Raw genomic sequence first — 27,565 nt, forward strand, 5'->3', positions numbered from 1 at the left:
TGGCTTTTTGAATGCAAACACTTGACGATTTTTCTGCGTAATTATCCACTGAACCACGCTTGTTAGTACCAAAGGAGCCGTTTTTTTTTTAAACCGAAAAAAGAATATATGATTTACGGCCACATGATTTTCAGGAAATTGCGATTCATTAATCAGCTGAGAGGGGACTAATTAATTAATTTAAAGTTGTCAAGTGGCACTGAGAACGGAAAGGGAGCGCCATGACGAGAATATTAATACTTTTATCGGAAAATTTGCGAGTTTGCGGAGATGCAAGTGCTTTTTATAATAACTTCCTGATACGGAAAAATTATTGTCATAACCCGGTAAATTGAAATTTAATTTTTGGTTATATCTCCACGTGTCAACGGCACCCAAATTGTTCCGGATATTATAAGCACATCATTTGTACGTATGGGTATGTGTTCATACATAGAAAAATTTTGGTAGAAATTGCCCAAATTGTTTGTGAAACGATTTGTATTTTGGTCGTTAGAGATTCAATCATTTCGTCATTCCTCCACGATTTTTTAATTTTTTTTTTTATTCACTGAATTTTCAATAAAATAAAGTCTGGCTAAACTTCAGAAATGAGAAATTTAGTGAACGTTTTAAACTGGAATGAACACAATTTGTCGCTGGAAATTCCCCAAAAGTCTCAAATTCCTTCTTTTCCCTTCCCCCCCCCCCAAATTGTCCAAAATCAAATGGAAAATTTCCATCGCAAATTCCGCGGATCGTTCCGTCATTTTTACTAAACATTTCTCTCCACAATTGAGACAGCAATGCATTGAAATGCTTTTTGTTCATCAATGGTTCAGCACAAATGTCCACTCATTCGTCCAGTCATTTAACCATCAATTCCCGATGACGATAAAACCACGGAAACCACTGCGAATTCATTAGGAAGAAAAATATTGCAATTCCAGTGGCTTTCACTCATTCGTAAACGTCAGAAACACACGACCATGAATTCAGAAATGAGGTAATTGCCACTTTACAACTAACGTAAATTGAACGAGGACCCTGGTAGGAAATGACACGAAGGTCTCTAAATTTCACGAAATTAGAAAGTACTTAAGTATTCTCTCACGATAAGCTCCGGCGAGAATCTATCAAATGTGAATTTGGCAACTTGTGAGATTTAGAAAGAATGAGTTATAAAGGACTGAATTTAAATAAAACGAGGAAAATAATGTAATGGAGACACACAGTAGGTACCTGCATAATCGGATACTATCACGCAATCTCTGAATGTTAATACATTCCCGGACTGGTGGAATTGCATATCTCACTGATGCACCGTTGAGACTGAATATGCGTAGATTGGAGGGCAGCAACGAAAGGTAATTAGGAAGACGCTGCAGGGGCCCGAAAAAATAATGACGAAGGGGAGAGGAGCTTCCAAGAATGTGAAGAGCTCGGAAGCCCATCTACTCACCAAAATATAGGTAATTATCCAAACTAGCTGGCACGTCATTAGCCGGGAGTAATTGATCTCAATTTGCTCCGGAAAATTGAATGTTTTTTTGAGGAATTATGGGAAATAGAACACTGGCAAAAAAAGTTTTTTTCCGAATACATTTACTTGCTCGAATGAAACAAATATTTTCATAAGATGGGAGTAAATTGTATCGTTGTTAGTAAATATAGTCGGCCAGAGGATTTTTTTTAAAGTGAATTTGTTGAAACTTTGTTTAAATGACACATCCAGAAATATATTTTATTCGAATTAAATGAAGAATTTCATTCCAAGTTTTTTGTATATTTAATTTTTTTTCACATCACTAAATTTTTATTTGTTCTGAATTGATTGGCTCTTTTAATTAAATATATATTCATTTAATGTCAATATGTTATTATTGCTTTTGATGATAAACTGGAAAAAATGAAAAAAAAATCGTAATGTAAATTTCTCTTTTAGTGTTTTATGTTCCTATGCAGCTTCGGATTTTTTTCCAAAAAATACGTTAAAACATAATTGATATTCATTTGAAAATATTAAAATTATTTATTTGACTTCGAACCCCATTTATTCAAAAGAAAATCAACAGTTTTTTAATCGAGTTTATCTGTACTAAATAAACAGGTGAACAAGTTATTCACCTGTTGTACTTTGTATTAAAAATATTCTTAAAATAATTGAAAAAATCGGAATGAATATTTTAATTAGAGTCAAAGAACAATTTTTCGGAGCGTATCATCAAGAATATTTCATCAGACAAAAACTTTCCGATTATACCGAGGATTTACCCTGACCGTCGCTCCTTAATATCGTAATTTTTCAAGCATACACACCAATGTAAATTCAGCGGAGAACACACAGAACAGTGTTAATTCGGTTCTCATGATCGACGCGCTAGTGTCACGTACCTGGAATATTTACATTAATTAAACACTGAGCGAGTGCCCGAGCTCCCGGACAGCACTCAGAACGTTAAAATCGCCAGGAAAATTCGTCGGTATTCCGTAACAACGCCTGAGATTTCCGTGAAAATATCGAAAAATTCCGTCACCTCCGTGAGCTCCCCCGTCATTTTCCCCTGACATTATTAACCTCGAGATTTCTCCACTGATAAACATCTAATAAAATGCATTACTCCTCCATCTGTTAAATTTTTTCCCGTCCAACATTGTGCGCCGCATAAGACGAAATGGGTCGACCAGGGAACCGTTAAAATATGTAAAATGCATCTTCCCCCTTTTCGGCCCTTACACCATCCTTTTTTTCACCAGCTTCTTCTTCCTCCATCCGCCCTCCTCATCTCCTTTTTTTTTCACACTCAAGTTCATCGAACGTATTTCAAACAGGTGAATCGAATTTTCAACGAACACGAATAATTTTCACAATGCAAAATGTAAAATTTTCCGGATGAAGTATCTGGGATGAACATCTGGGGAAATCTACCGCGGCAAATGCAGCCAGGGAGACATTCTCTTATTTCGTAGTGGTTAACCCTCCCATTGTGAGGGAATTAAATACCACGAGTAAGAGAATGTGTCTTGGTGAGCTTTTTGAGCTTGTACTTCCCTCATTCTTTCCACCGAGGAAATGGAGAATGTGTGTCACAATGTAAAAACAAATAAAAAAAATATATATGAAGAACAGGGGATTATTGCAGATGGAAATTTCATGTTTATCGTTGAATAAAATGATGGACATTTTTATGATTTCATCAGAACTAATGGCTACATCGACGGTGATAACGTACCTCTCACGATACAGAACGAAATAAAAACATTAAATTTCACACATCGGGCATTGTAAAAGAAAATTTCGATTACATTTTGACCTTGAGATTGTTAAGCTCGTGGTGATGGCAAGGTGTTCGTGGAAAATACCGAGAGCTGTTTATCTGAACCAATCCTGGCGCGTCGTGCACACGTACCGTTACGCTCGAGTGATCTCGTGCCGCAACTGCTTAATCGAGCAATCTCTACACCCCCCCCCGCCCTCCGCTTCCCCCCTTCCCTCCCCCTAGCCCCTTACCGACCGCCATTGGTTTTCTCTCTATCCCTTTCAGACCGTACAACTGACTTAGGCCCATTTCCAAGGTACATCCAAAGTAAGAAGAAAAATTTAAACTCGCGTGAACAGCTGTAATCGAAAATGCTCGAACAAACGTTTTCTCGTTTGTTCGATTAAACCAAGAAATTCAATACCACGGTTACAGGCATTTATGATTATTTGCAATTCGATGGGTAAATATCGATTATGAGAATATTGGTTTTTGTGGATACTATTAATTTTTGAGAATATTATTTATTATTTATTTTGAGAATGTTATTATTTCTGGTGAATTTATTATTAGCTTTTAAGTGAAATATTAGTTGTGTTGTTACTGGATTAAGATATTTGAATATCTCTCAATGAAAAAAATTAGAATTAAAAAACATTTCGCACGATGTTGGCGGAATTTATAAATTAATTCCAATACAGTTTCAATTAATATTCAATTCAATAAATATTCTCGCCGGAAAAAGTACGTTTTAATGTAATTAAAATTCATCAATATTCACTGAACGTTAATGCACTCATTAATTATTTCCATATCCAAGAATAATCCTAACCGTTTAAAATATAAATTGAATTCTCATTACAAGTGAAAATACTCACCTATTATGGTGTGCACTCGTACAGAAAGTTGAGTGCGCAGAACGATGGAATTTTTCCGACTGCAACAAAAAGAAAACAAAGAAGTTAATTAATTACAAGATGACAAGTTCCTTGAAGTAAAAAGAAATCAAATGTTACTTCAAATCAAATAGAATTAACCTTTGTCACATATGTGATTTTCACTCGTACTGAATTACCACGAGACACTTGTATTGTACTAATTGCTAAAATGAATAAATCATTATTGTGATTTGCTGCATAATTACTTAATTAGTTGTAATGCAGTGGCGCTCTTCAGTCCAGATAAGGACAACAAAATGGTCGGGATTAATTGGGTTAGAGTGTCTCGATTGATGTTATTCCCTCCCCTCCCTCCCCCCATCGCCCCCCTTGCCACCACTCGTTGTTCCACCTGTTTTTTTTTTTCTGATTAAAATTACAGGTGGAAGGGAAATAAGGGGCGATTACTGGTGGCCTCGGCCGAGAGACTGAACTTCAAAACCCCTGCGAACCTTCCCACGCGATTCGCACTCTTATTCCATGAGAAAACCACCAACACCAAAACAATGGATCGGAATGAAAAAAAAAAAGGATTTCATGTAAGTGGAGGGAGACAAAAAAAATAGAGCGATGAAGAAAAATAATACTTCGAGTCTGCGTGTTAATAATGTTTCCGCTCGTAAATGAGGGAGAGGTGGAATTGTTTGTTGACTTATACTACTAAGTCCTGGTATTTGGGCCCTTTGAGGTAGCAAGACACTTGTGAAGTCAACCCACATACCCAGAGAACTTGGATTTCGTGTTTTTGAATTAATCATAGAGCGATGGATATAATTATTTTGTTACAAATGTCGTTTACCGCATGTGAAGACTCTTCGTGAATGGAGACAGGCGATAAAAATGACCGGAAGTAATATCGGGAGAGCTCCGAAATTGTCGGATATTTTCCGATGGGCTCGGGACAAACAGATAAACTTTGGCGATAAACTTTTGTGGAACGATCGGGTAATCGAGTAAATAAATAAATGTTGATGTGTTGGTATTTGTGATTGATTTCTCTCGGTTTTTAGGAATTTTTGCATCGACATTTGAATAGAGATGCGCAATGTGTAAATGATAGAGTCATTCGGAAGTGTCTGGAAACATAGGGTCAAATGGGACTGAAATGTAAGCTCTCATGTTCGGTAACAAAACTGGAAAACGATTTTACTACATAAAGAGAAAAATTCATGGAAAATTACCCGAAAAATCGAAGTTTTCAGGGATTCGAAGAGTAATCCGTGCGCGATGTAAAATTCAGGAAACAAGTGGGAGTCTCAACGAAAATTGTACAAATCGCCATGTGAATTGTACGATTTGTTCTGCAACAATTGGTTATCCATGTAGAGCACCCAAATTGTTCCGTAATTTTTCCCCAAAAATCGTCAATAAACACTTCTTCATTTGCGCAATGAATATTTTCCAAAAGATCTAATCCAAGTGCTGAAAAAAATTTACAACCCCCTGATTGTAAAAAAATGTAATGCAATTACGATAAAATGCCCGATCTACCTTTTGGGCCTCTCCTGCCGGGCTGGCCCAACAATTTTTCTCCCAAATTTCTCTCCTGATTGTTCATTACATATATTATTCCTTCATTTCTCCTGAATATTTTAATATTTTGTTACTTTGTGTCCTTTCACTGCCGAAAAAAAACGTTTGAATTTTATTCAGATCCGAGAGATGATCTCGAAAAGAATCAGCAAGAGAAAAAAAATGAAATGAATTAGGAGTTTCTTGGGCATGCGGCCAAGTTCAGTGCCGGCGGTTTCACTCCACACAAACAACCGGATAAATGTTGGAATGCCGATCCCTCAGTTTCCGGGAGTTACCCAGTGAAGTATTTCTTGAATACCCTTTTTCACAAGTTTCATGTAAAATGATACTGACAATACTTATATATCTTAAGTTTCAAACGATAAAGTCAAGTGCAGCCGCAATGATTGATCTTTTTCTCCCTTCAAGTAGTTGGATTACATAGTGTCTGATAAAAATAATTCTCTCACGATCGTTTAGCGATGAGGGAGGTAGAATGAGAGGGGCACGAATATCCGGTTGGTTATTTTTCTATTTGTAATGCCGTGGTACGATGGCAATACCGATAGAGGGCATTCTCAGAAGGAATTTGCAAAGGGTTTTGTGGAGAATGAGGGACAGAGGGGGAGGAGGGCATTATGGAGTAAAATTATCCGAGCAATTTTTGAAAAACCTGAGGAAAATGTTAGGTGAGAGGAGAAAATTGACGGACAAAGTGATATTTCAGCGTGTGAAACTGGCAATTATGCTGAAAGTAGTGAGAATAAATTTTACCAAATTTCACAAGATAATTTTGCACTTTAGAGAGAACTCTCATCGAGGTACCATATGTATGCACGAATGAAGGCTTTTTAAATTAAATTTATGTAATGAAATTTGGATAGAATGGAGGGAGTGGATGCATTAACCCCATCACTGCTGATTCTATCATCTGTCACTGGTGTGCGTTATTATAAGACTAATGCACAAATATATTATATTTCAGAATTATTGCGACGGGTGAAAAAATTCCTGGGGCACTAGTCACGAATGATATTTTTTCGTAGCTAATTTCCGGGTAACGAAAATCCAGTAAAATGAACAAATGATTTACATCATTATCATTAATGATTTATACCTTATTTGAAATGTATAAATCATTAATTAAAAAATTAATTATTCAAGTTATTTACCTGAATGATTTCAAATAAAATTTTCTATTTAATGATAAAAAATATTTTGCGGGGGGAATGTAACCAGAGATGGCCGTTTCATATTACTCCGTATCCCCCGAATCGGAGACTAAATAATTCGGTATTGAACAATGTTTTGTGGCAGTGGGCCAAGACAAAAGGCAAGATGTAGAATAAAATGTTGGGGGGGACAAAAAAATTGTGAGTATGAACGAAATCAAAGGTGGATATCATTGTCTGTACGGTTCGATGAGCATTCGGAACACGAGTCTCAACAAGGGAAAAGCTTTGCGAACTGTGAAAGAAGATGCTGCCGTCGATGGTCCTTTGACTTGAATTTTTTTTCATTTTATTCGTCAATTTTTCCCAATCATCTGATTCCTATTTCATTTGATTTTATTTCTTTTCCTCGTACAGAATGTATTTTATTTTTTTATTTATCATGGTTTCAGTATCAAATATCACAATGAAATTGCCAACACGTCGTTCTACGTCAGGTGGTACCCAGCAATTTCTATAAATCTCTGGACTAACGAGGACTCCCGGTAAATTGAACACACCAGACTGCCGACAATACTCCAACCTCATATCTGTGTTAGTTTATATTTTTTTTCACTTTTATTTAACTCGTGTAATGTCTTTTTTTTTTTAATCAAAATTTGTATGATCAATTCTGTTACTGGCCGGAGGCCCGTCAAGGGACTGTGGACACGTTGGGTAAAAAATTATTTGGCTCACTGCACGGATGGTACGTTATATTTTCCAGGATTAACGACGCCCGCGGGAGACACAGGTTCTATTCCCTCACTGGTGATTATCACCATGGGGTTGAAATCCGCATGCGGAAAATTTGTTATCTCGAAAGAGATATCGAGAGAGAAAGCAACGGATAATGAATAAGAATCATTTAATTATTTATCCGGGAAAATAGAAAGAAATTGTGACAGTAAATATTGGGGTAGATAACATTCGTGGAGCATTTTACAGTTACACCAAATGAATTTATTTACTTTTCTACCTCTAAAAATTCGGAATTCAACGAAATATTGGTTGAACTGATGTGGAAGTTTATACAACACAATTGCAAAGAACTCAAGTGGTTCAACAGTCGGAAACAGTAACTCTTTTGTGCTTGTTATAATTGTCAATATTAACTTACGCTACGTCAAGAACAGAGGCACTGTGAGTTGGAAATGATATTCTTGTATCGCAAATATTATTCTTATTGGTCATTGACTAGAGATCTTAGTGGTCCATTTATCGCATTTCCGTCTTAATGAGGAATCTCCTGAATTTTGGGAGTGATTTTCAGGAATTTTTCCAAGAACTTCCAAAAAAAATTGCAGATACCCTCAACAAAAAATTGTAAATTTCACTGGGACAAATTTTAAAGACAGGAAACCTTAGTTTTACACCGAGGAGTAATGACAGGAATTTTTACGGAACATCCACGTAATATTTATCTAAAATTCCGCAATTTGTCAGAAAATTTCCGTAATTTTTCTCCGAAATGCCAATAAAAAATTCAATACCGTTCCTCAATTTTTCCGAGCGTATTTTAAAATCGGTGGGTGAACCGCGGGGACGTGAATGCAGCAATGTAAGTTTTAGTGAATATTTCTCCGTGTGGAGATATAAAAATTCACGATAACGGACAAAATGGCCAATGAAAGTATTCGTGTAATACCGTAATAACTTTTCATCAATTTTTTGGCTCAACATATCTGTATTATTTTCAAGAATAAATAGTATGGGCCACGAGGTGCCAATAACAGGGGCGATTGAGCGTTTAATGTCGGCCAGAGACATTAATCACCATCAAATAATAATAACCCCCTGATGAACCCAAAAATTTCACTCGCAAAAATTCAGTTTCATTTGTGCGATGAGTCATCGAGACAAAAATAAAGTTTAAATGTTTACGGGTCCTACGCAATAATGATCTCCTTTCCACTGGGTGAGAAGTAACGAGTGGATGATTGCAATCGTTTGCGATTGCATTGGAAGACAAGTCCGGTTTCATATCAGTGAACTTCTTGAGTTGTGTTAGTATGGCCTCTGGTTTTGTACTGCATTGCGCAAGATTCCACGATGCATTTAAGGTCAAGAGCACTTTCCACCCGCTAAGCCATAAATCATGAGAAAATTAACTGGCTTAATTGGTTTTGGTATTTTAATCTATCCGTGTAACATCAATTTGACGGACTAACATCGATCTTCGTTACGATTATTTTTCAAATTCGATTTTTACATCAATGAGGCATTCATTTCAGCGTTGAGAGATTTTTTTTTTTCACGTAACAATCGACTATTCTATTGATGGATAAAAGCCAATTGATTCGAATCAATCTCACAGATAAAACGGAGGAAAAATTGTGATTGAAAAGCCTGTTGGTTATGGGTATTCCATTCATTCTCAACTGAAAATCATTTAAACTTCTCTGGGTCGAATTTTCGAATTAATCTCTTAGTTTAATACTTCACGTGTTATCTCTCAAACGAAATAGCAACAAAATAATAAATAAAATCCACTGATTGAAATTGCGATGTCGATATAAAATTAATTAAAACCGTAACACACAAATTCAGATAAATCTTCATAATAGGCTTGCGATGAGTATGCATAAATAAACGAATATGTAACAAAAGAGCAATATCCAAACCATCGGATTAATATTACAAAATTTCAACCTTCGTGCATTCAATAATGATATTTTAATTGAAACATCACATTACGAGTGTTTGTTGAAAACGTTGAAATAAATTCTGAATTTATTTTCCTATTTGAAATTTTTATTTTCTCTTCAGATGCACGAATGATTCACTGAACTCCGCATATAAGGTAATATATAGAAAAGCCATCTACTCGTAGATACAGACAAATAATTTTATACCGAGTGAAAGTCAAGGATGTTCAGCTGTTAAATTTATTCATTTTATTTATTTATTTTTTCATCCCATCTCGTTAATCTTTTTTCAAATAATCTTAAAATCAGAATTCACCCGAGAATTTCAGTCGGTCTGTAATTTGTCGTTAAATCCAGCGGAATGATTGAATTCCCCGATAGCTGAATGTAGTAGATCACCTAATAGATAGGATGGTGAGTGTGTTTAGTTTGGCAACTATTGGCCACAACCAGAGAGGAAGAGTTGGAGAACCCAGAGGCACTGCACGACACAGTGGTCACACCGCTCTCATTCCAATTATTCAAATGCATCGATGCTTGGGGTACACCCACATTATCCACCTGTTGCTTTTTCATCAAATTGCCAAAAAATCATCTTTCAACATTCCCTGGTAACGCAATTTTTTTCGAAATATTTGGGTCTCAAAAAACTGACTCGATGCCAAATGAGCCAACGGCTCACTCCGCGCACTTGCATAATAATGATTTTTGTCTTCGAATTAGAATTTTCTCAGACTGATGTCTTCCAATATGTGAAGTTCTCGCTATCCGATTCTAATGTTTTTCGATAAAATATTCAATTGAAATTTTTCTGGAGGAAAAGAAATTTTAGGTGATTATTTTTTCCACCCAAATTTCAGCCAATAGAATTGCACCATTTGTTGATATTTTGTATAGCCTACCTCGAATATCAGCGATAATTTTTTGAATATTTTGGTAAACAAACGACACTTAACCAAATAAACCTCTTTTCATGTCATGGCACAATTCTCTTGGCCGAAATTTGGATAGGAAAAATAATCCCCTGAATACCACTCGAGCTTCAAAATTATAGAATATTTCCCTCTAGGTTCCCTGCATACAAATGAAGTCGTCAAGTTTTTCAGGAAAAATCACTCGTGCTTCGCACTCGTGATTTTTTAGCCTGAAAAACTTGACTCCTTCATTTGTTTGCAACGAATCTATCGGGAAATATTCGATAATTTTGAACCACTTGTGGTATTATATGTGAACATTAGACCTCGAGGGGGCGCAACGAGGGACGAGGTTTAATTTTATCACAAAAATTACCCTCTCAAGTCTAATTTTTACAGCAAAACTTCTCTGTTTAAATATAAAAAATTACTGGTAAGAGATGCTTAATAAAGGGAATGGTAATTTTTGCTAATAATTCTCGGTGCATTTTACAATATCATACTCCACTGCTAATGACTTCATGATGAATAATTACCGAAAGCATAAATAAACTATTAAATGTGTAAACAGTATGGAGAATGCTATTAGTAACGATGATAGAACTATTAAATTGATTTTATGGAGTTAATGAGGCGCAGCTATAAGCCTGATTACTATGTACTTCTCATCCAGTGATTTTTAAAAAATGAAAATAAATTTATGTGGTTAACTGTTCTCCATCCAGGAGAAGGGAAATTCATGATTCTGGGTGAAATAACCGAGAAATTATGAATAATAATGCTGGGGATAACGTTCTTACACCAAAAATTGGATCTCGGTATTTATTGACACATGTTAATGAGACAATTTCGATTCGCGGTCGTGTCGCAGCGTAATTAACGTCACAAATAATCCTACTGTCGTGTTCATGCGGTACTTGTACTTTAATTTAGGGTGGAATATGCACGGTCATTTCGTGGTATTTCTACGTCATCCTGGCTTACATTTTATTATTCATTAAATACTTTCACTGAGCAAAAAAAAATTGAGAAATTAATGACGATAAAACCTCCATTCGCTGATTAGAAGAGCTCTAGTATTTTTCTATATCAGACCCACTGCATTTAATTGTTCAACGCGACGTTCCTAGTGATCAATTTTTCAGAAGTTTAATAATTAAATGACTAATTATAATTGCATCGAATACTGCAGAATTCAACTTATTTTTATAAACAAAATGTACTAAAAAACCAAGATGTTTATGAAGAAATTGTGTTTGTCGTCAGCTTAAGTATAAAATCTCTAGAAATAAATTTCATTTCCATAATCCCAGATACTTTGGCCTTAAAAAATTTTAAACTCCGATTTTATTCAAAGCAGTAAAGATATTGTTGCAGTGTAGGCGGTGAATTTCACTTTCTTTCAAAATATTCATCAATCGAATCACATGAATTCCCACACAAAATTCTCTCCAATCTACAATTTCAGAAAAATTGAACTATCGACTTGTTAATTGCAGTATTTACCAGAAAGGCGGCATATTGAAGCACTATCATTTCCTCCACTTGCACAATGTGAAACTAATCACCACCAATGAATTTATTCAACAATATTTTATGACTTTCAATGAATTTAAAAACGATAAATAATTCCTGGGAGATCCGGTGCACTTTGTGAGTTGTTGGGCCCAGGCACTGCCTCCACCGACTGACTTGGGTCCCCGTTCCATTCTCCTCAAGCCACAATAGCCAGGGAAAAAGGCGAGTGGGAGATCAAAATGAATGTGTAGATTCGACTCACGTGTGTACACGTTTCTACTACAAAACCGACGAGTAACTTCAAGTGAGGGATCCCCCCTTTAAGTACACATTCTTCACTTACACGCATGTATACCATCCAATGGCTGTCCCTGAACCTCTCTCATGGTGACTCTGCGTGTCTTACGGTATTCAGAGGTACCTTCTAGGCGTTTTCATTTACCTAACGGTCGACAATTAATCGCTAATTAAGACCAAAGAATTTTTGATCCCAATAATTTTTTTTTTCTATTGTTTTTTTTTTTTTTTCATGTCCAATTTGTCGGCCTCAGACAATGGTGAAACCGAGGAAGAGGTCGGTGAGTGTGTTGATCAATTGGAATCGTGTCTAATGTTGTTTCAAATTTTATATTTGAATTTAATGGCTCGAGTGTATGGGAATTTTTAATGGGATTTTTTTTTTCTTTTCATTTGCTGAATGAAGATGTGAGTTTCACGATGTTTCCTTGATGCTTTTGTTCTTCTACATTTTTTTTTTGAGGTCGCAGTGAGGGCACCTGGCAACTTCCTGCATATACAAGGGTGGACCGTATAATGGAACTCGTTAATCTTTGGTTGTTGGACTGAGATACCAATCTCACTGGGGTTTCTGTTGCAGACTGATGATTCGGTACCTGTTTCTTTTATATCATATAAGGGAATCTTCAGGAATAAAGATAAAATGAGACTCATTGCAATCAACTTTTTGAATGAAAAAAAAATTAAGACGAGTAATTGAATTCTGATAATGAAATGCAGTCGATTAAATTAAAGTTTACGAAAATTTCGGGGAAAATTCAGAGACGGGAGAGCTCACAATGTGGGGGGGGAAAAAAAATCAACTCCAGATTTAGGAATTGAGAGAACGACTTTGGAAATAAAAAAAAGGAGAGGAACATTGAAAGCGGAAAAAGAGCCGTCCATATCGGATATCCCAAAGTCTAACGATTATAAATGGCTCAGCGGAACTTTGTTACGTTCTTATCTTCATCCCTCTTTTGCCCACTTTTACGAGCTCATTTCATCGCAATTTCTCTCCCATTTTTTTGCACTTTTTGTTTCTTCAATCATAAGAACAAGAAATCCGATGAGAGCTTAACGAGGGTGAACCCTTCAGCAAACCGGCATTAGGGTGTACTCTGCTGGGAATTTTATCGAGGAGTCGACGACTTGATGATTTATTTTATTTTTTTTTTTCATTCTTCGGAGTAATTACGGAAAGATAAATGGAGGATATACAAGTGATGAGAAATGATCATGTCTCTTATTCTTTATAGAACGCTTTCCCGCTGATAATTTAGGAAAATTAATTTCTATTTTACTAAATTTGCGAAACAAAGGGACAGGGAGTCACTGACGGATTAAATGTTTCTCGTCATCAACAGATTGATTATTCAATTTGATAAAATTCGATAATGAATTAATTATGCCTGACAGATGGAAATGATGCGGAGGAGGATAATTCCCAAGTATATTGTTAATTGACTAACAAAAATGAGTAACGAAAATAATTTTTCACGTCTCGTGGAATAACTTCAGCTAACTAATACTGAATATGGTCTCATCCATATCCGACGATTGACTTCTAATTTTACGTTTCCGATTATTGCACACAATTTCCAGTCGAAATGTGAAAATGTGAAAATTTGACGATTACAATACTGTCAATTGAGAACTAAAAATGGAAAAATCTAATTCAAGTGTCAATGGAGGATAGTATAAATCACGCTGACAGCGGCCAATTATCGTCAATTGAAATAGCATAGGTGATGTATTTGTAGAAAAACGTTGGTACGTGTGTGTGCAAGTTAAATATTCATCGGTCATGCCTCCCCCTACCCCACCCTCCGACTTCTTCACACCAGAACCACTACGTGCTTTGCGTTCTCGAGGTACACCGGGATATCCCCTAGAATGACTATTGCGCATGAGTGTCATCCTCCTCACCTCTTTTCTTCCTCTTCACACTCCAGTTTTCATTTTTTTTACACCTCCCCAAGACTATTTTCACCGCCGGATGTTGGAGTAAAAAAAAATCAAATAAAACAAAAGTAGAGGTTAAAAAAAAAATTTCAAACGACGCGACTAAAGTTGAGCAGTGACGACACGGTCATCCTCACTTCCGGTAACGTATGAACGAGCGCCTAATGCTCGACGCGTGTCAGGTGTCAAAAGAGCAGTCTAGAGATACTCGCTCATGTGTCACGTTTCACCTTTGTACAATGAGAGAGAGATGAGATAGACGATATAAATGAAGGGCGCTTTTTTATTCTCAGATAAGAAGGCAACTTGAGAAGCGGAAATTGATACTGAAACTGGTTAAATTGATAGTGTGGGGGAAATTAAATTTCCCTGTTGCTGTCTCGTTGTTGAATATTTTCATAGTAAATAGAGATCGAGAAAAATATTTTTCATTTTTCATTTTTTAATTAACTATCCCTCTCCCCATAAAATTAATCAACACCAACTCTTAAATAAACTTAGAATTTTCCACCCACCCCGAATACGAATGGACAGAGTGGATTCGCCTGAGCAACAACCGGACCAAATAAGAAAAAAAACATCTTTCTCCACACTCGAGAATTTTTTCGAGTGCCTTCTCCACTCGGAGTAACATCGACTTAAAAAGTGAAGTGCTCCGCCCTTTGTCGATCGAATATAGACACAACTGAGATTAGTCCCATACCTTCATTCAAAATGTTCCATATACCATCCCCCTCGTCCCCTCCCCACCCACTGAAATCTCTTCAACTTGGCAAATATTTGCACCCCTTGAATTTGCCGTCTGTTTGCATCATCCATTGCCCCGGAGATATTGCCAACTGAATAGAAAATCAACGATACCAATATTCCTACGTATGAGCAGAAACTGAACAGAGAAAATACTTATAAATCAATTCACTTCACACTCAACACTCCAGTTATAATTTATAAATTATTTTGTGACAAGTTTTATAGTAAATTACTTGGCAGTGGTTTGGCGAAAGTTTTCCTCGTGTCAGGCCCATTTACAAGGAGTATAAACCTTCACGAGTATAAAAACAATTTCATTCAATTACAAACATCTTTTTTCGTCTTTCACCCCTCACCCCTCCTCCTCCTCCTCTTGCCCCCCATTTATTGATAAATTCAGAACGAATCTTGAGAAGAAAAAAAATGTTCTCACTGAAAAAATTGAAATTGTGTGCAACCAAAGGGCTTCGGTTTGTACAAGTGCAGAAGAATAAGGAAGCAACAAGGGGTAGGGGGTGGGGTAAGGCGGGAGGGAGAGGGAGGGGGGGCGTTACAAGCGTGCGAGCAAAGCGGGAAGTCGTAAAGCGACTTCGTTAAAGCAATTCGTGAGGTACATTTCGTTGGCAAGAGAGAGGCGGATGAGATTGGTGGGTAAGGGTGGAAGTGAGAGGGATGTAATACACCATTGGAAGTAAAATCCCAAGTGCACTGACTAAAAGGGACTCGCGTGCGACTTGCCCGAGGCATACCAGCCGGTTACGAACGTCCAACACGATGTTGAGAATAAATATTGTGAAGAGAATTATTGTTATTCTTAATAAAATGGCAAAAAGAGAATGAGAAATGGAGAGGGGTCGGTGGGGTGGAGGAGGAGGAGGGCGAATGAAGAAGAACAGGAAATAAAAATGTGCAAAATGTTTGATATTTTCTGAATGAAAAAGCAAATGGAGGCGGCAGAGAGCTTCTTTTTGCTGATGCTGATCGCATTACGCCGTTCGTATATGGGAAAACCGGGCAGAGCTTGTCCTGCAGACTGTGTGTATGTGTGTACATGTGCGTATTGGTGGATGTATGGGTATTGCATTTTTTTTTTGTTTATCCCCATGTTTTACTTTTTTACCGGTTTCGTATTTTTCCTGCGGCGTCACGGGAGCCATCAACAGCATATTGGTCGGTATGATCAAGAAATACGAGGTCCAGGGGGGCATTTTTTTTAGTGTCACATTTTGCTGGGAAGTTTTCAACTCACTGTGAGTTCGCACCCAGTGGCCGGAGTTGAAATTTTTTTGGGTTTATTTTTCATTGCATCAGCTGCAATGGCCGAAAATTATACGTGAAATATTTCATTCAGACGAAATTTTCAGTTATTTTTTTTACGATAAAATATTAGTTGTTTGAATTTTTCAATGGGGAATTGGGAGACTAGTTGACATTGATTGAGATTGTATGAGTCTTAGAGTTTTGTGCACAAACTTCGATAAAATAAATACTTCTCCCAAGTAAATAAATATTTCCACGAACAATTTGCTCACATAGAAATTTTGCTAAAAGTTAAAAAAAAATCAGCTGCCCTTGACCGGTGAAAATATCCCCTAAAATGATATTTCCATGTTCAGGATCATTACACTAATTGTTGAGCAAGTTAATTGCCCCATTGAACCTTTAAATTCCACTTTTCTGATGTACCAACAGTGCCTTCCGCTACGGAAAACAATCCCTCATCCGATTTTCAATCGGTTTTAGGCTTTCGAATATATCGAATCAACTGAAACATAAATCCACTGATCTGGATATGGAAACGAGGTGTATCTCTAGTTCAAAACTATTGAATAATGAAAGGGGAAGGGGCACGGGATACGTGAAATAAAAATTGTATTCATTGGATTATTTGACAGTATCCACTGAATTGTATAATACCTGCAGAATCGACAGTAGTTCCGACCGCACTGCGGAATAATATCACTGGTATGGTTCGGTTGTAGGCGGAGGCCAATCATGACGTCGCACAACAATTCAGTACACTAGTGTGTACGTTTGAACCAGAAAAGTCCACCGATAGTCGATTCTCGAGGATCGATTACCAATCGAAATATATTCCAGCCCTTGTACACTCAAGAACACTTGACCTCCTTTCAATGTTAATCCTCACCACAATGAACTTTTACACCGCACTTCCTTCAAGAAAAAAAAACCCCCAAAAAAAGGAAAATGGAATCTGCAGAAATAATTGGCATTTTTCCTCTGTTCCTTCAATTTTCGTAATTACAAACCGGTGATATAAAAAAACTCATTCATTGTCATAAACAATGGAAACCCTTCACCATCGAAAATGGAAAAATCAGTAATTTTTTAATACCACGCAGAACCTTTTTCCTCTTCACCGAGAGGTAACCGGCGATCGACTGAATGACGGAAGCCGAGCCTCTGTTACTACCTTCGAAGACTTGATTGCCGGCAAAGTTATTCAGGTGAGTGTCCCACTTGCCAGTACCAGCAACAGAAAACATTGCCCAAGAGTTATAAAAAAAAATGGTCAATAATATATTTTTTCTCGATTTTGGATAGAACTGTGGAGGAAGAAACACGGAAAAGGGCAAATTTCCAAGTGGTATTTTATGGCTTTTTAATGATTTGTAACTGTTCCCTTTGAATTTGTATCTTCCGGTGAGACTGCTGCGAGGAAAGTGAGGCGGCCCGATTGTAAGGATGAAAGAACGAAACCCAGAGACAAAGAGAACCGATTCAGAGCACCGTCCCGGATATATCCTTGCGTCACTTATTTCTTTGTCAAGATTAAGGATAAATGATAATTTTTTTTTGTGCTTTCCCATTAACGATGGGAGATATTTTAATCGCTCACCAACGGAGAAAACTCATTACCTCAAGTCTCTACAGTTTTAAGGACATTTTAATAGGAAATATCCGATTTTATTGAATAATTTACGTAACTGAAGTCGTGATGGGGATCTCAGTGTCTCATAATCTTCACTGATCGCAGTCACAGGAGAAGCCCGAAGGATCAAATTTCTCAAGTCTATGAGGAAGCGGAATTAATGCCAAAAATGTCGGTGAACATGACAGTTGTTTTTGTTGTTGTTGTTTTTTTTTGGAGGAAATTGAAAAAATCGGGTGTAAACGTGAGAAACTGAAATATCAAGCGTGAAAGGTCTCTGAAAGCCACTCCTCGAATGCATCAGGACACGTGTGTGTATTCCATTCTGGCGTGGGTGCGTGTGGATGGGGCAAAATGAGAGGTAACAGCCGGGCAAAAGTCAGACTCGGCGCACGGAACTGAATCACACAGCACTGACCTAGCTCAGGTGTTGGCAAAAAGAAAATAAAACCATGAGAAAGGGGATGGTGAGGTGGGAGGTGGGGAAAAGGGGAGTGAAAAGACGAGAGAAGTGAGACAGACTATCGTAATCAAGGTGAGATGATGCTTTTCAACTCGTGGGAAAATCACGTCTTCAGACAAAGAGGAAAATACAAAATATAAGGTCATTGGCATTTTGCTAAAATAAACCATAAAACTGTTCTCATATTTTCAGTCATTTCACCGTTAAAATTTTCAGTCCTGAACCATTGGTTGATGGTTATTTATCTCGAGATTATTCTGGAATACATTATGTCTTCACTATTGTTGTTATACCCCCCGTTGATGCTGTTTAGCTGTACCTCAAAATGGCCTTGAGGAAAATATCAAAACTGTTTCACGAATTATACCGGTATGAGATATGTTTTTCGAAACCGTTATAAAATATTTAACTTGTCTTCGCGAATGTTGAGATGATTTCATCAAATGAGAAAGATGATGGGGATTAAATTGTCGGTGAGAGGAAATTTATTTTGAATTTTCAACGATCTTTGAGGTGAATTTAAGGCTTTACAGGTGCTTTGAAGTTCTTTCAGCAGTAATATGATTTTTTATTTTTATAGGTGTTTATTAGAGCTTTTATTTGGAGATTATTTCACCCCCAGTACCCGGACGAGTTGCAGTAATTTTGATTATTTATACTTGACAGCTGTGATTCAGAAAAGAGGTTAAAATCGTGAAAAAATAGTGAGATAACGTACTTTTAAATAACCAATGATACAATAATTAAAAAATTTTCAAATTTTGATGCTTACGAGTATTTTCTATAAATAATTTATGCACCGACAACTTTCCACCATAAAAATACTTTTTTTTTCGGAATCGTAACAAATTTATTCCCATTTACAATTCCACTAGAAATCGATTTCATGTCTTAAAAAATTGAATTGTTTAAACGATGTCAAATACTTTTTTCTGAACACAACTAGCAAATTACTTTTGTTTCAATTCCAAAATTGAAAAAAATCTTAAATTAATTTCATTTCCCGCGGTATTGACGTCTTAACAATAAAATAAACAAAATTATTAGCCCTTAAAATACCCCGAACCTAAATTGTAACGATAATAATGATTTTTTTACAAATATTTTTTTTTCTCATGAAGCTTAATTGGCTTTTTTTTCTCCACAAATTTAACGACCGAATCTCTAGTCAAGTCTTGGATATCCTCACCGTCACAGTATCAAGTTCCCATATTTATGTGTGCTAATGTATGTATGGGATCTCCCTTTAACTACCCTATTTCGATACAGATAGGTGAGACGGAGAAGAGCAAGTGTGTTTACGGCGCTGCGTATCGTCCCCGGGGGTGTCGCAAGGAGTGGATCCATGACATCATTCGTGGTTCCCTCGAGGGACAAGCTCCGTAAGCTCTCTCGGACGATTTATGCCCTATCCGATAAACCATACGGAGTGTATACCTGCGTATATGATTAGGTGATACCACGCGTTATGGGGTGCTATAAAAATTAAATACTCCACAGCTGCATTTAAAGTCCACCACCACAAATGCAGTATTTTCTGGTCAACATCAGTCAAATGATTGTTGTAGTGCTTTCACATTCGCATATTGTCCTATGTAATTTTATTTTTCATGAAAATTCTTTTGAAAATAGGGGAGAATAATTTTTCCAGAGCAATGGAAAATGAATTATCTCACTCTGGGCTTTCGTATGTCTCCGGAATTTCGATTCGCGAGTCTTTTTAATTCACTGAGCCGTTTGAAGTGAGATGAAACAAGGGGGTGAGAGGGAGAACAAGAGGCTTTCCCTCTCCGAGACTGGACCCAGTGCAAAGGGACAGATAAAGCAGAAATGGGTAACGTTCATGAAAGGCTAATGAAGACGTGTCGCTTGGTACGTGTTCCTGGAATCCGTTTCGTTCGTGGATATATACGTAATGTTAAGGGGAAGATGCCACACTCGTCTCCTGATGCAACCGTCCGGGTTGACTCGGCTTAACGACCCAACGAGTACAGTATCCAAGAGTCCTTTTGGTAAAGCTTAATTGCCGATTATCCCCCTCCAAGGAGTCGTTGATATAGATCTTCTCCTACGGTTTTTTTTTATAACTTTTTCTTGTTTTTTTTTTTGTTCTGCCTATGACTTTTCTCTCTCCCCTGTCGCTGATTTTTTTTTATTTATAGTCTCGCAGTTTTGGGTGTGTCGAGATCAGATACTTTGTGGATTTGTGAAAACGACTGGTTCGATGGGCAGCTTTATCGATGGTATCGGAGGACAACAATATTTTTGATTTTATCGGCATTTCCGAACTTTGAATCTTCGGCTTCAACTTCCACATTTTTTTATGTTTCAGTCTTTGCGATAATGTGATAAAAATGGTTTGGTAATGAGAGCAATTCCCTAACAATTTATCTGTTATATTATGTGTTTGATCAATAAAATTTTCAACAACCACATTTTCCTCTGCGGAGAGAAAAGGAACGACAAAATTTACGTGGAAATTTCGCGATTCGTAAGCGTGAATAAATGTCCGATAAAAATTACGGAAGATCCAGTAAAGAGTACGGAACACATCGTAAATAATACGCAGGCAGTTACGTGGTTCTTACGGAACATTCGGTATTTTTAACTGGACCCTCCGTAATGTTTATCGAGCTTTTGTTTTCACTTACAAATTACGGAACTTTCACGGAATTTTTATTGAATGTTTCGCTCCGTGAAAAGAATATGTCGTGTTTTTTTTTTTATTTTTTAAGTTTTCACTCCTTTGGTTTTTGTTTGTTGTTCTTCTTCTTCTCATCCCCCCCCCCTTCCTTCTGGTTGATGCTTTGTGGCAATAGAATAAAGGATTTTATTTCAATTCCCATCATGTTTGAATACGGTATAACTGATGAATTACAATTTCATTTCCCTTTATGGAATGATTTTTTTTTCTCCTTTTTTTATGTTTTCATTTTTTTTTTCACTTTCTCGTTTAGGTTGTACTGTCACGGCACACTATGGTCGTTGAAAATTGCTAGAATTATACCGTGTGAGTGTATTCAACTTGCGTGATGTAAAAGAGCATGGTAAAAAGATAAATAAAGGAGAAAAAAAAAGTCAACAACAAGAATGGTTCAGTGAGAACGAAATGGTGCGAATGAATTGTTGTCGCGTTGGAAAGTGAAATGACTGTAATTTTGCAACAATTGGAGTTGTTTTCACGATTGACTTCTTTTTTATTGTATCATCGTAAAGGGAAAAAAGACTTTTGGACTTTCCAATTGGAATTTGCAAGCTTCAACCGAGATGTGGAGCCACGAGGGCATGAAATTAAAAGGCATTTGTATACAAATAAAAAAAACTGGACTGAATGAGATAAAACTAGATATGGGAGTTACTTCGAAAATTTTGCCATTGAAATTTCCCCAAAATTTGGATTTTTTCGCAGCAAAATCTCTCATGTGGAAAATTATTCCATAAAAATTATTCTACCGTTCTATTAATTACTTTTATGAAATACCAATCATTTGCTTGATCAATAATTGATACCAAAAAATGTTTGATCGGAATAAAATATTTTTCCAAATACTTTTACCAATTAAAGACCTGAAATTTTGATGACCATTCTTCATTGGTGATTATTCATGCAGCTCAATATAAAAAAATATCGTATCGCGCTGCAATACTTATTCACCCGTAAATAATAAAATCCAATAATTGATCCTACAAATATATTCGCATCCATGTCAGCGTCTGGCTCTCTTTTATTTACTTCTTTCCTCCGCTTTTTCAAACTCGAGGGAAATCAAATCCTACTAATTCCAGGAAATCATACGGCCCAGTCTATAGATCCGTTGAATTTTTCCCTGGAAAATCCGATTCATTTCTCTTTTATTCCCTACAAATTAATGCTCTCGCCGATACCGTCTCAATAACGATCTTTTTTTTTTTCACAATTATTTTTCCCTTCTCCATTCATTTTTCCATAATTTTGCTCGCCAATGAGAGAAGAAAAAAAAATAATCTTACGCAAGAGGCGAAATATTTTTCACAATTTATTTTTCATCCTTTTTCCCCCCTCGAAATTGTGAAAAGATTTAATGGGATTTCCACTGCATTCGGGTGGAAGACTTTCGAACATGTGAAGGATGCAATAAACAGTGAACGAGTGAAAAACAGAGAATCGATTTCTCGCAATTTCCCACGTGGACAGCAACTAGAGCTGAATGTCTCTGGTATTTCGACACTCGGGCAATGTGTGGGATTTTCAGGGGTCTTCTCTCAATTTCAACCCCCTTCCCTTACTCTTCATCCAACCACCATCAACCATCCAATTAACTACAGCTGCCCGCAGGGAAGTGCGAATTGTATCGTGACTATATGAGAATAGGATTGTCCTGACAAAATTGAGAGACTTATTCAAAAATAGTTACAATTAAAAACTGCTGGCCACATCAAAATTATTAAAATATTTTTCATTAAATATCGAAGAACTTCTCGCAATATATCTCATAAAAAAAATATGATCGTATAGCAAACTTATATCCCTAAATAAATAAAATGTGTAAATTATTTTGATGTGTGATAGACGAGAATCCAAAGCGATACCATAAATATTCCAAGATGTACGAAAAACTCATAAAACTCGATTAATTATTGTTCGCCAAATGAATTCCTAAGGAAAACCCATTAGAATTTTTTTCCACCCCTGAATAATTCATCCCCCGAAAATTAGCAATTGTAATGTTGAAGCGCTTTTGCTTGTGTCACTACAGGCGAAAATTCCAAGTTTCGAACAAGACAGGAACACGTGGTCGATGCTCTTGGGTATTTACATGAAAGCATTTGGTCATGTTAGAGAGGGATGAGTGGTTGAGTGTACAATCCCACCAGATCTAGGGTACAGTGTGGACACTGAACGACCCTCTCCTGTCCTTCTAGACAACAAGTTCCTGCTTGTACGTGTGGTCACTGTCATTGTTGGCTTGACGAGGATCAAATGGTCAGGCTCATTACACATTTAACTGTCATGCAAACAATACCCAGATCGTTTACTCCAGTCGAAAACTCAGTGCCTTTTATTTTCGTGACAGTTCAATGCACTCGAAAGACGATATGATTAAAAATCAACGAAATGATTTTGCTTATTAATGTAAGTGGATTATCAACAGATAAATGGAATTACCAGAAAACTTGTGGAACGATATTTTATGAAGAAGATTGTGAATTTTGTGATTGGAAATTTTGGGACAATTTTCCCATTTTCAAATCATTAAAAATCTTGTCTCCTAGACATTAATTATAATGAGAGCTATGTAGTCATAATGAAAAATATTTTCCTCCAAACATTTTCTCACACGACACAACACCCCATAATTACAAATATTTCCCTTATATTTAATTATTCCTCGACCTGACTAAATACTCATTCCATAATCTATTGTATTTAAAAGGCAGACGTTTCTAATTCTCTACGAAATCTCTCCCCCACCCTTCGCTCCGTCATTAGTTAATTTATTTTCTCATATATCCCCTCTTCGATTTTGACATTTTGTTGCTATCCCTCACCCCTATCCATCCATTTAAAAAAATCTATAAAACCCACGATACCATCCCTTAACAAAAAGTGAGGAAACATTTGACTGACTTTTGAACTCATCATTTCACCCCCAGGACGTCTTATACCACCCCATTGACACATATACCCTATAAATCCTCGTCCCACCATATCAATCCCTTATTTCGTTTTTGGAAAAGCCGACAAATACTTTATCATCCCCAACAATTCCTACCAATCTCCCCCATGATTTTAATACATCACCACTATCGAAAGAATCGAATCACTGGTATCTCCTGCATGATTGGTAGAAACCAGACCACAACCTTTGCGTCTTGGGAGGAAGCTACCCCCTAATCTCAAGTCACCTCGTGAACGTATTACTCTCAGCACCGACGTAGCCACAGTATTCACAGTGGTGCCCTCTGTCTTCGACCGGAGCTTATATATGTCCTTGTCGAATGGTCATTGGAATTGTAAATTGGCCTGCAAGGTTCACCCTGGCCCCCAGGAGACGAATAAAAAAAAAATGAGGAACTCGCAACACAAAGCATTTCGAATAAAAACATAAGTACATAAAAAATAAATAAATAAATAAAATATATATATATATATATACTGGACGCTGTACGAGGCGCCAATATGATACGATCGACTTCTCTGGGCTCGTTTCTGCATCTCGTGAGGTCAATTCAAAGAGATGTACCTGAAGTAGGTGGAGGAGGTGGAGTCGTTAAATTTACCGGAGGGGATTAAACTTCGTATATATGTTCTATGCCCATTGGCGAGCGCTGAGGAAATGCCAGGAAATATAAATTGTGGATAAAAGAGTAATATTGGCACATGTGTGAAAAATCGTTGATATTTTATATAAATATTATTTACTCAGTGGTGAGAGGGCACTTATTTTATTCACTGGGGATTCACGGTAGCATTCGGACGATCGATTCAATGAGAATATGCAATGCCGCGTTTCTATGAATATCGGAATATTTATCTGGTATATGACGAAGATGTAAAAATATTTTTATTCACCAACCCTTACCTCTGGGTTATTCATCGCCGAGAATGGCAAAGTGATTTCTTTTCAGGATTTTAAGTACTCACATCGACGTTGGAAACACATACGCGAATATTTTTTTAAATAACGTATAGTACGCGCAAACGCATACAATTATCTGAATTAGTTGGATATTGTTAATATCGAAAGTAATACAGGAAAAAAATGGCGATGTAAATATTGAATTCAAATGTAATTACCACTCGAAGTAAAAACTCTAGAAAAATTTCCATCACTGAGATGATTTGTTTATCTGAGAGATGCTTGTCGAATCAAATGGAAAATCGTGAAGTACTTTGTGTATAGCTTTCCATCCGTTCAACACTTACACAGTTGCACGTACGACTTTCCCACTTGAATTCTCCAGCGGCAGAAGAGCTGCGGTTGTTGAAAAAAAAGCGAGCTCTACGGGGAGCATTGAAATGAGAGAGATAAAAAAAATGAAGAAAATAGGAAGAGCGTAGTCGAGGAAAAGTTTTCTTCCTGCCTCTTCATTTCCTCCCCCCCCAAGCATTCTCTCAATTTTTCTCGCTCCCTACACTCTAACTCAAGTCAGTGTTTCAGTTAAAGCTAGAAGTGCGTTTTCCTCAACTCACCATTTTCCTTCAGGATTTTCATGTCTCTGTATATAATTTATTCCATCGTTCTATTCAATAATTTAAAATTCTATTGAGAAATAAAGTGAATCGTTAAATTGGAAAATAAAATCTGACTCCCTGAATAATATACAGAATTTAAAATAATTTTACTTTTTAATTCGTAAGTGAGTGAGATTAAATTCGATTTTCAACTGAAAATGGAATTGTATCGAAAGTTTATGGAAAATGCTGTATTGCCGAGTTTGAAAAATTTCGACTCTACCAAGCGTTTGGCGTACAATTCCGCTCCAATAATTCCTGAAATATCTCGCCAAATAGTTTTCTAGTGAACAAAAAAAAAACGTTAATATTTTAATCTCTCAAAAGCAGCGGAGCAGAATAACTTGTAAAGCCAATCTCAAAACCAACTTTGATTTTTTATTTCTCTTCACTTTCGTATTAAATAATTTTCATTCAATTTCATGCGTTGAAACGTGTTTTTTTATCTCCTCCGCGGTGGAAAGTGCGAGAGCTTATTTCACTTTCATTATTTCCGGCAAACCGAAACCCCGAAAAAAAAAAAAAAAAGTTCTCGAGAGAATTATTAACGAGTTAACGCTGTGCACTTTTCTCCGGGGTTTCTCTATACACATCTCACTGCTCGGTGGTTTTACCCGAGTGTGGTAGCTCAAAGCTATTTACGTCCACAATTGCATTTCTCACCGATCGTAAATAAAATCCTAACGAGCTAACACTTAATCCTCGATCTAATACTCTTTTTTCCCCTCCAGTTCTACTCAAACTTTTTAATCTCCTCAATTACACAGGATTTTAAAAGTTTTGTGGGCTCATCGATCGATCGAAAATGGATTGATAGTATGGACGATGGGACAATTTTATGTCAAGAGAATTTTTATTGAAACGGCCGTTATTTGATTGTTAATTCACTAAGGAAGTGATCGAACGAGATAAATCACCTCTGACTATTGACCAGTTTTTCATAAATATCTCGAAGTCTAGGGACGATAAAAATTTATTCACAGGACCTGCCCAACGTCCATAAGTCGAATCAAATCGAGGAAAATTCCAATCGATACAAATAACCGATTTCCACAATAGGAACACGAATAAAAGATTAAGAACCAAAATAATTATCAATTATCGATCAACTTTATAACAAATAATTTCAACGATCCCCACCCACACCCTCATACTAAATTCCCTTTCCATATAACTCTCTCCCACACTTTTTGGAAAATTTAGGAGCATCGATCCTAATCATTCTTTCCACTCTGTGCCTTTGCAAAATTAGGAAAATTGTCTTTTTGTCATACGATAGACTGGCGCTAACGAACTTCTCGTGTGTCAGCTCATTTCTGCGGGAATTTGAAAAAGTTTACGAGGCTCACCTAGGCGAATGCTGCTTACAACATGGCAGTAAAAACTCTCTTAACGCCCTCAAATATCCCTCTCGCCTATACCCAGTGTTTCCCCAACCAGTGAAATTACTCCAATTGACTTTAATTGAATGCATTTCATAACTTAAAAATTATCATTCCCGATAACGGCTGTGAGAACCAGAGTCAAACACTCGTGAAAGAAAGAATTTTTCAGAGGCGAAAAAAAAAATTGTTAAGAATCTTATCATTTTTGTAAGTTATCCATTTGCATACTATACGTGACGTGACGTGTTTTCTCAGAATTTTATGATACACACCCGAGGATAAAATGTTCACTGCCAGAAATTTCAAGGGAAACAGTGCTAATAAAACACCAGTTTTCTCGTAAAAATATACAATTTTTCGAAAAACAATTTCTCAGAGGGGGCATTACAGGAAAATTGGTGTTCAAGTATCATTCGGAGTAGAGAAATTTTCCCCAGCTATTGTGTGAAACAATTTTCACCAGCCCTCAACTCATAATTCCCCAGATATTTCCATTCTATTATGAAATTGCATTGGAATTATCATAACTACTTTCTTTCCTTTCAATTTCAACAGTTTTTTTTTCTTCACCAGCAATAACACCAGGAATAATCGACTCTTAAATGCATACCTCTAACCGACCTTGTCTGGAGTG

At 36.7% G+C, this 27,565-nt stretch overlaps 1 protein-coding gene across 13 annotated transcripts in view; it reads right to left on the reverse strand.

Moving 5' to 3' along the window:
• Fhos (Formin homology 2 domain containing) overlaps positions 1 to 27,565 on the reverse strand; it is a 117,398-nt gene that overhangs the window by 32,546 nt on the left and 57,287 nt on the right. For 12 of the 13 annotated variants that reach the window (XM_064126619.1, XM_064126610.1, XM_064126608.1 and 9 more), the window contains one exon: positions 4,118 to 4,176. In XM_064126619.1, the coding sequence (XP_063982689.1) occupies positions 4,118 to 4,176 (59 nt within the window). Of the gene's footprint in view, positions 1 to 4,117; positions 4,177 to 11,971; positions 12,728 to 27,565 lie in introns of those variants that run through there. The other variant, XM_064126617.1, reaches the window with a different exon arrangement.

This window comes from Diachasmimorpha longicaudata, chromosome 8 (assembly GCF_034640455.1).
Source record: "Diachasmimorpha longicaudata isolate KC_UGA_2023 chromosome 8, iyDiaLong2, whole genome shotgun sequence".
In the NCBI taxonomy this organism is placed as follows: Eukaryota; Metazoa; Arthropoda; class Insecta; order Hymenoptera; family Braconidae; genus Diachasmimorpha; species Diachasmimorpha longicaudata.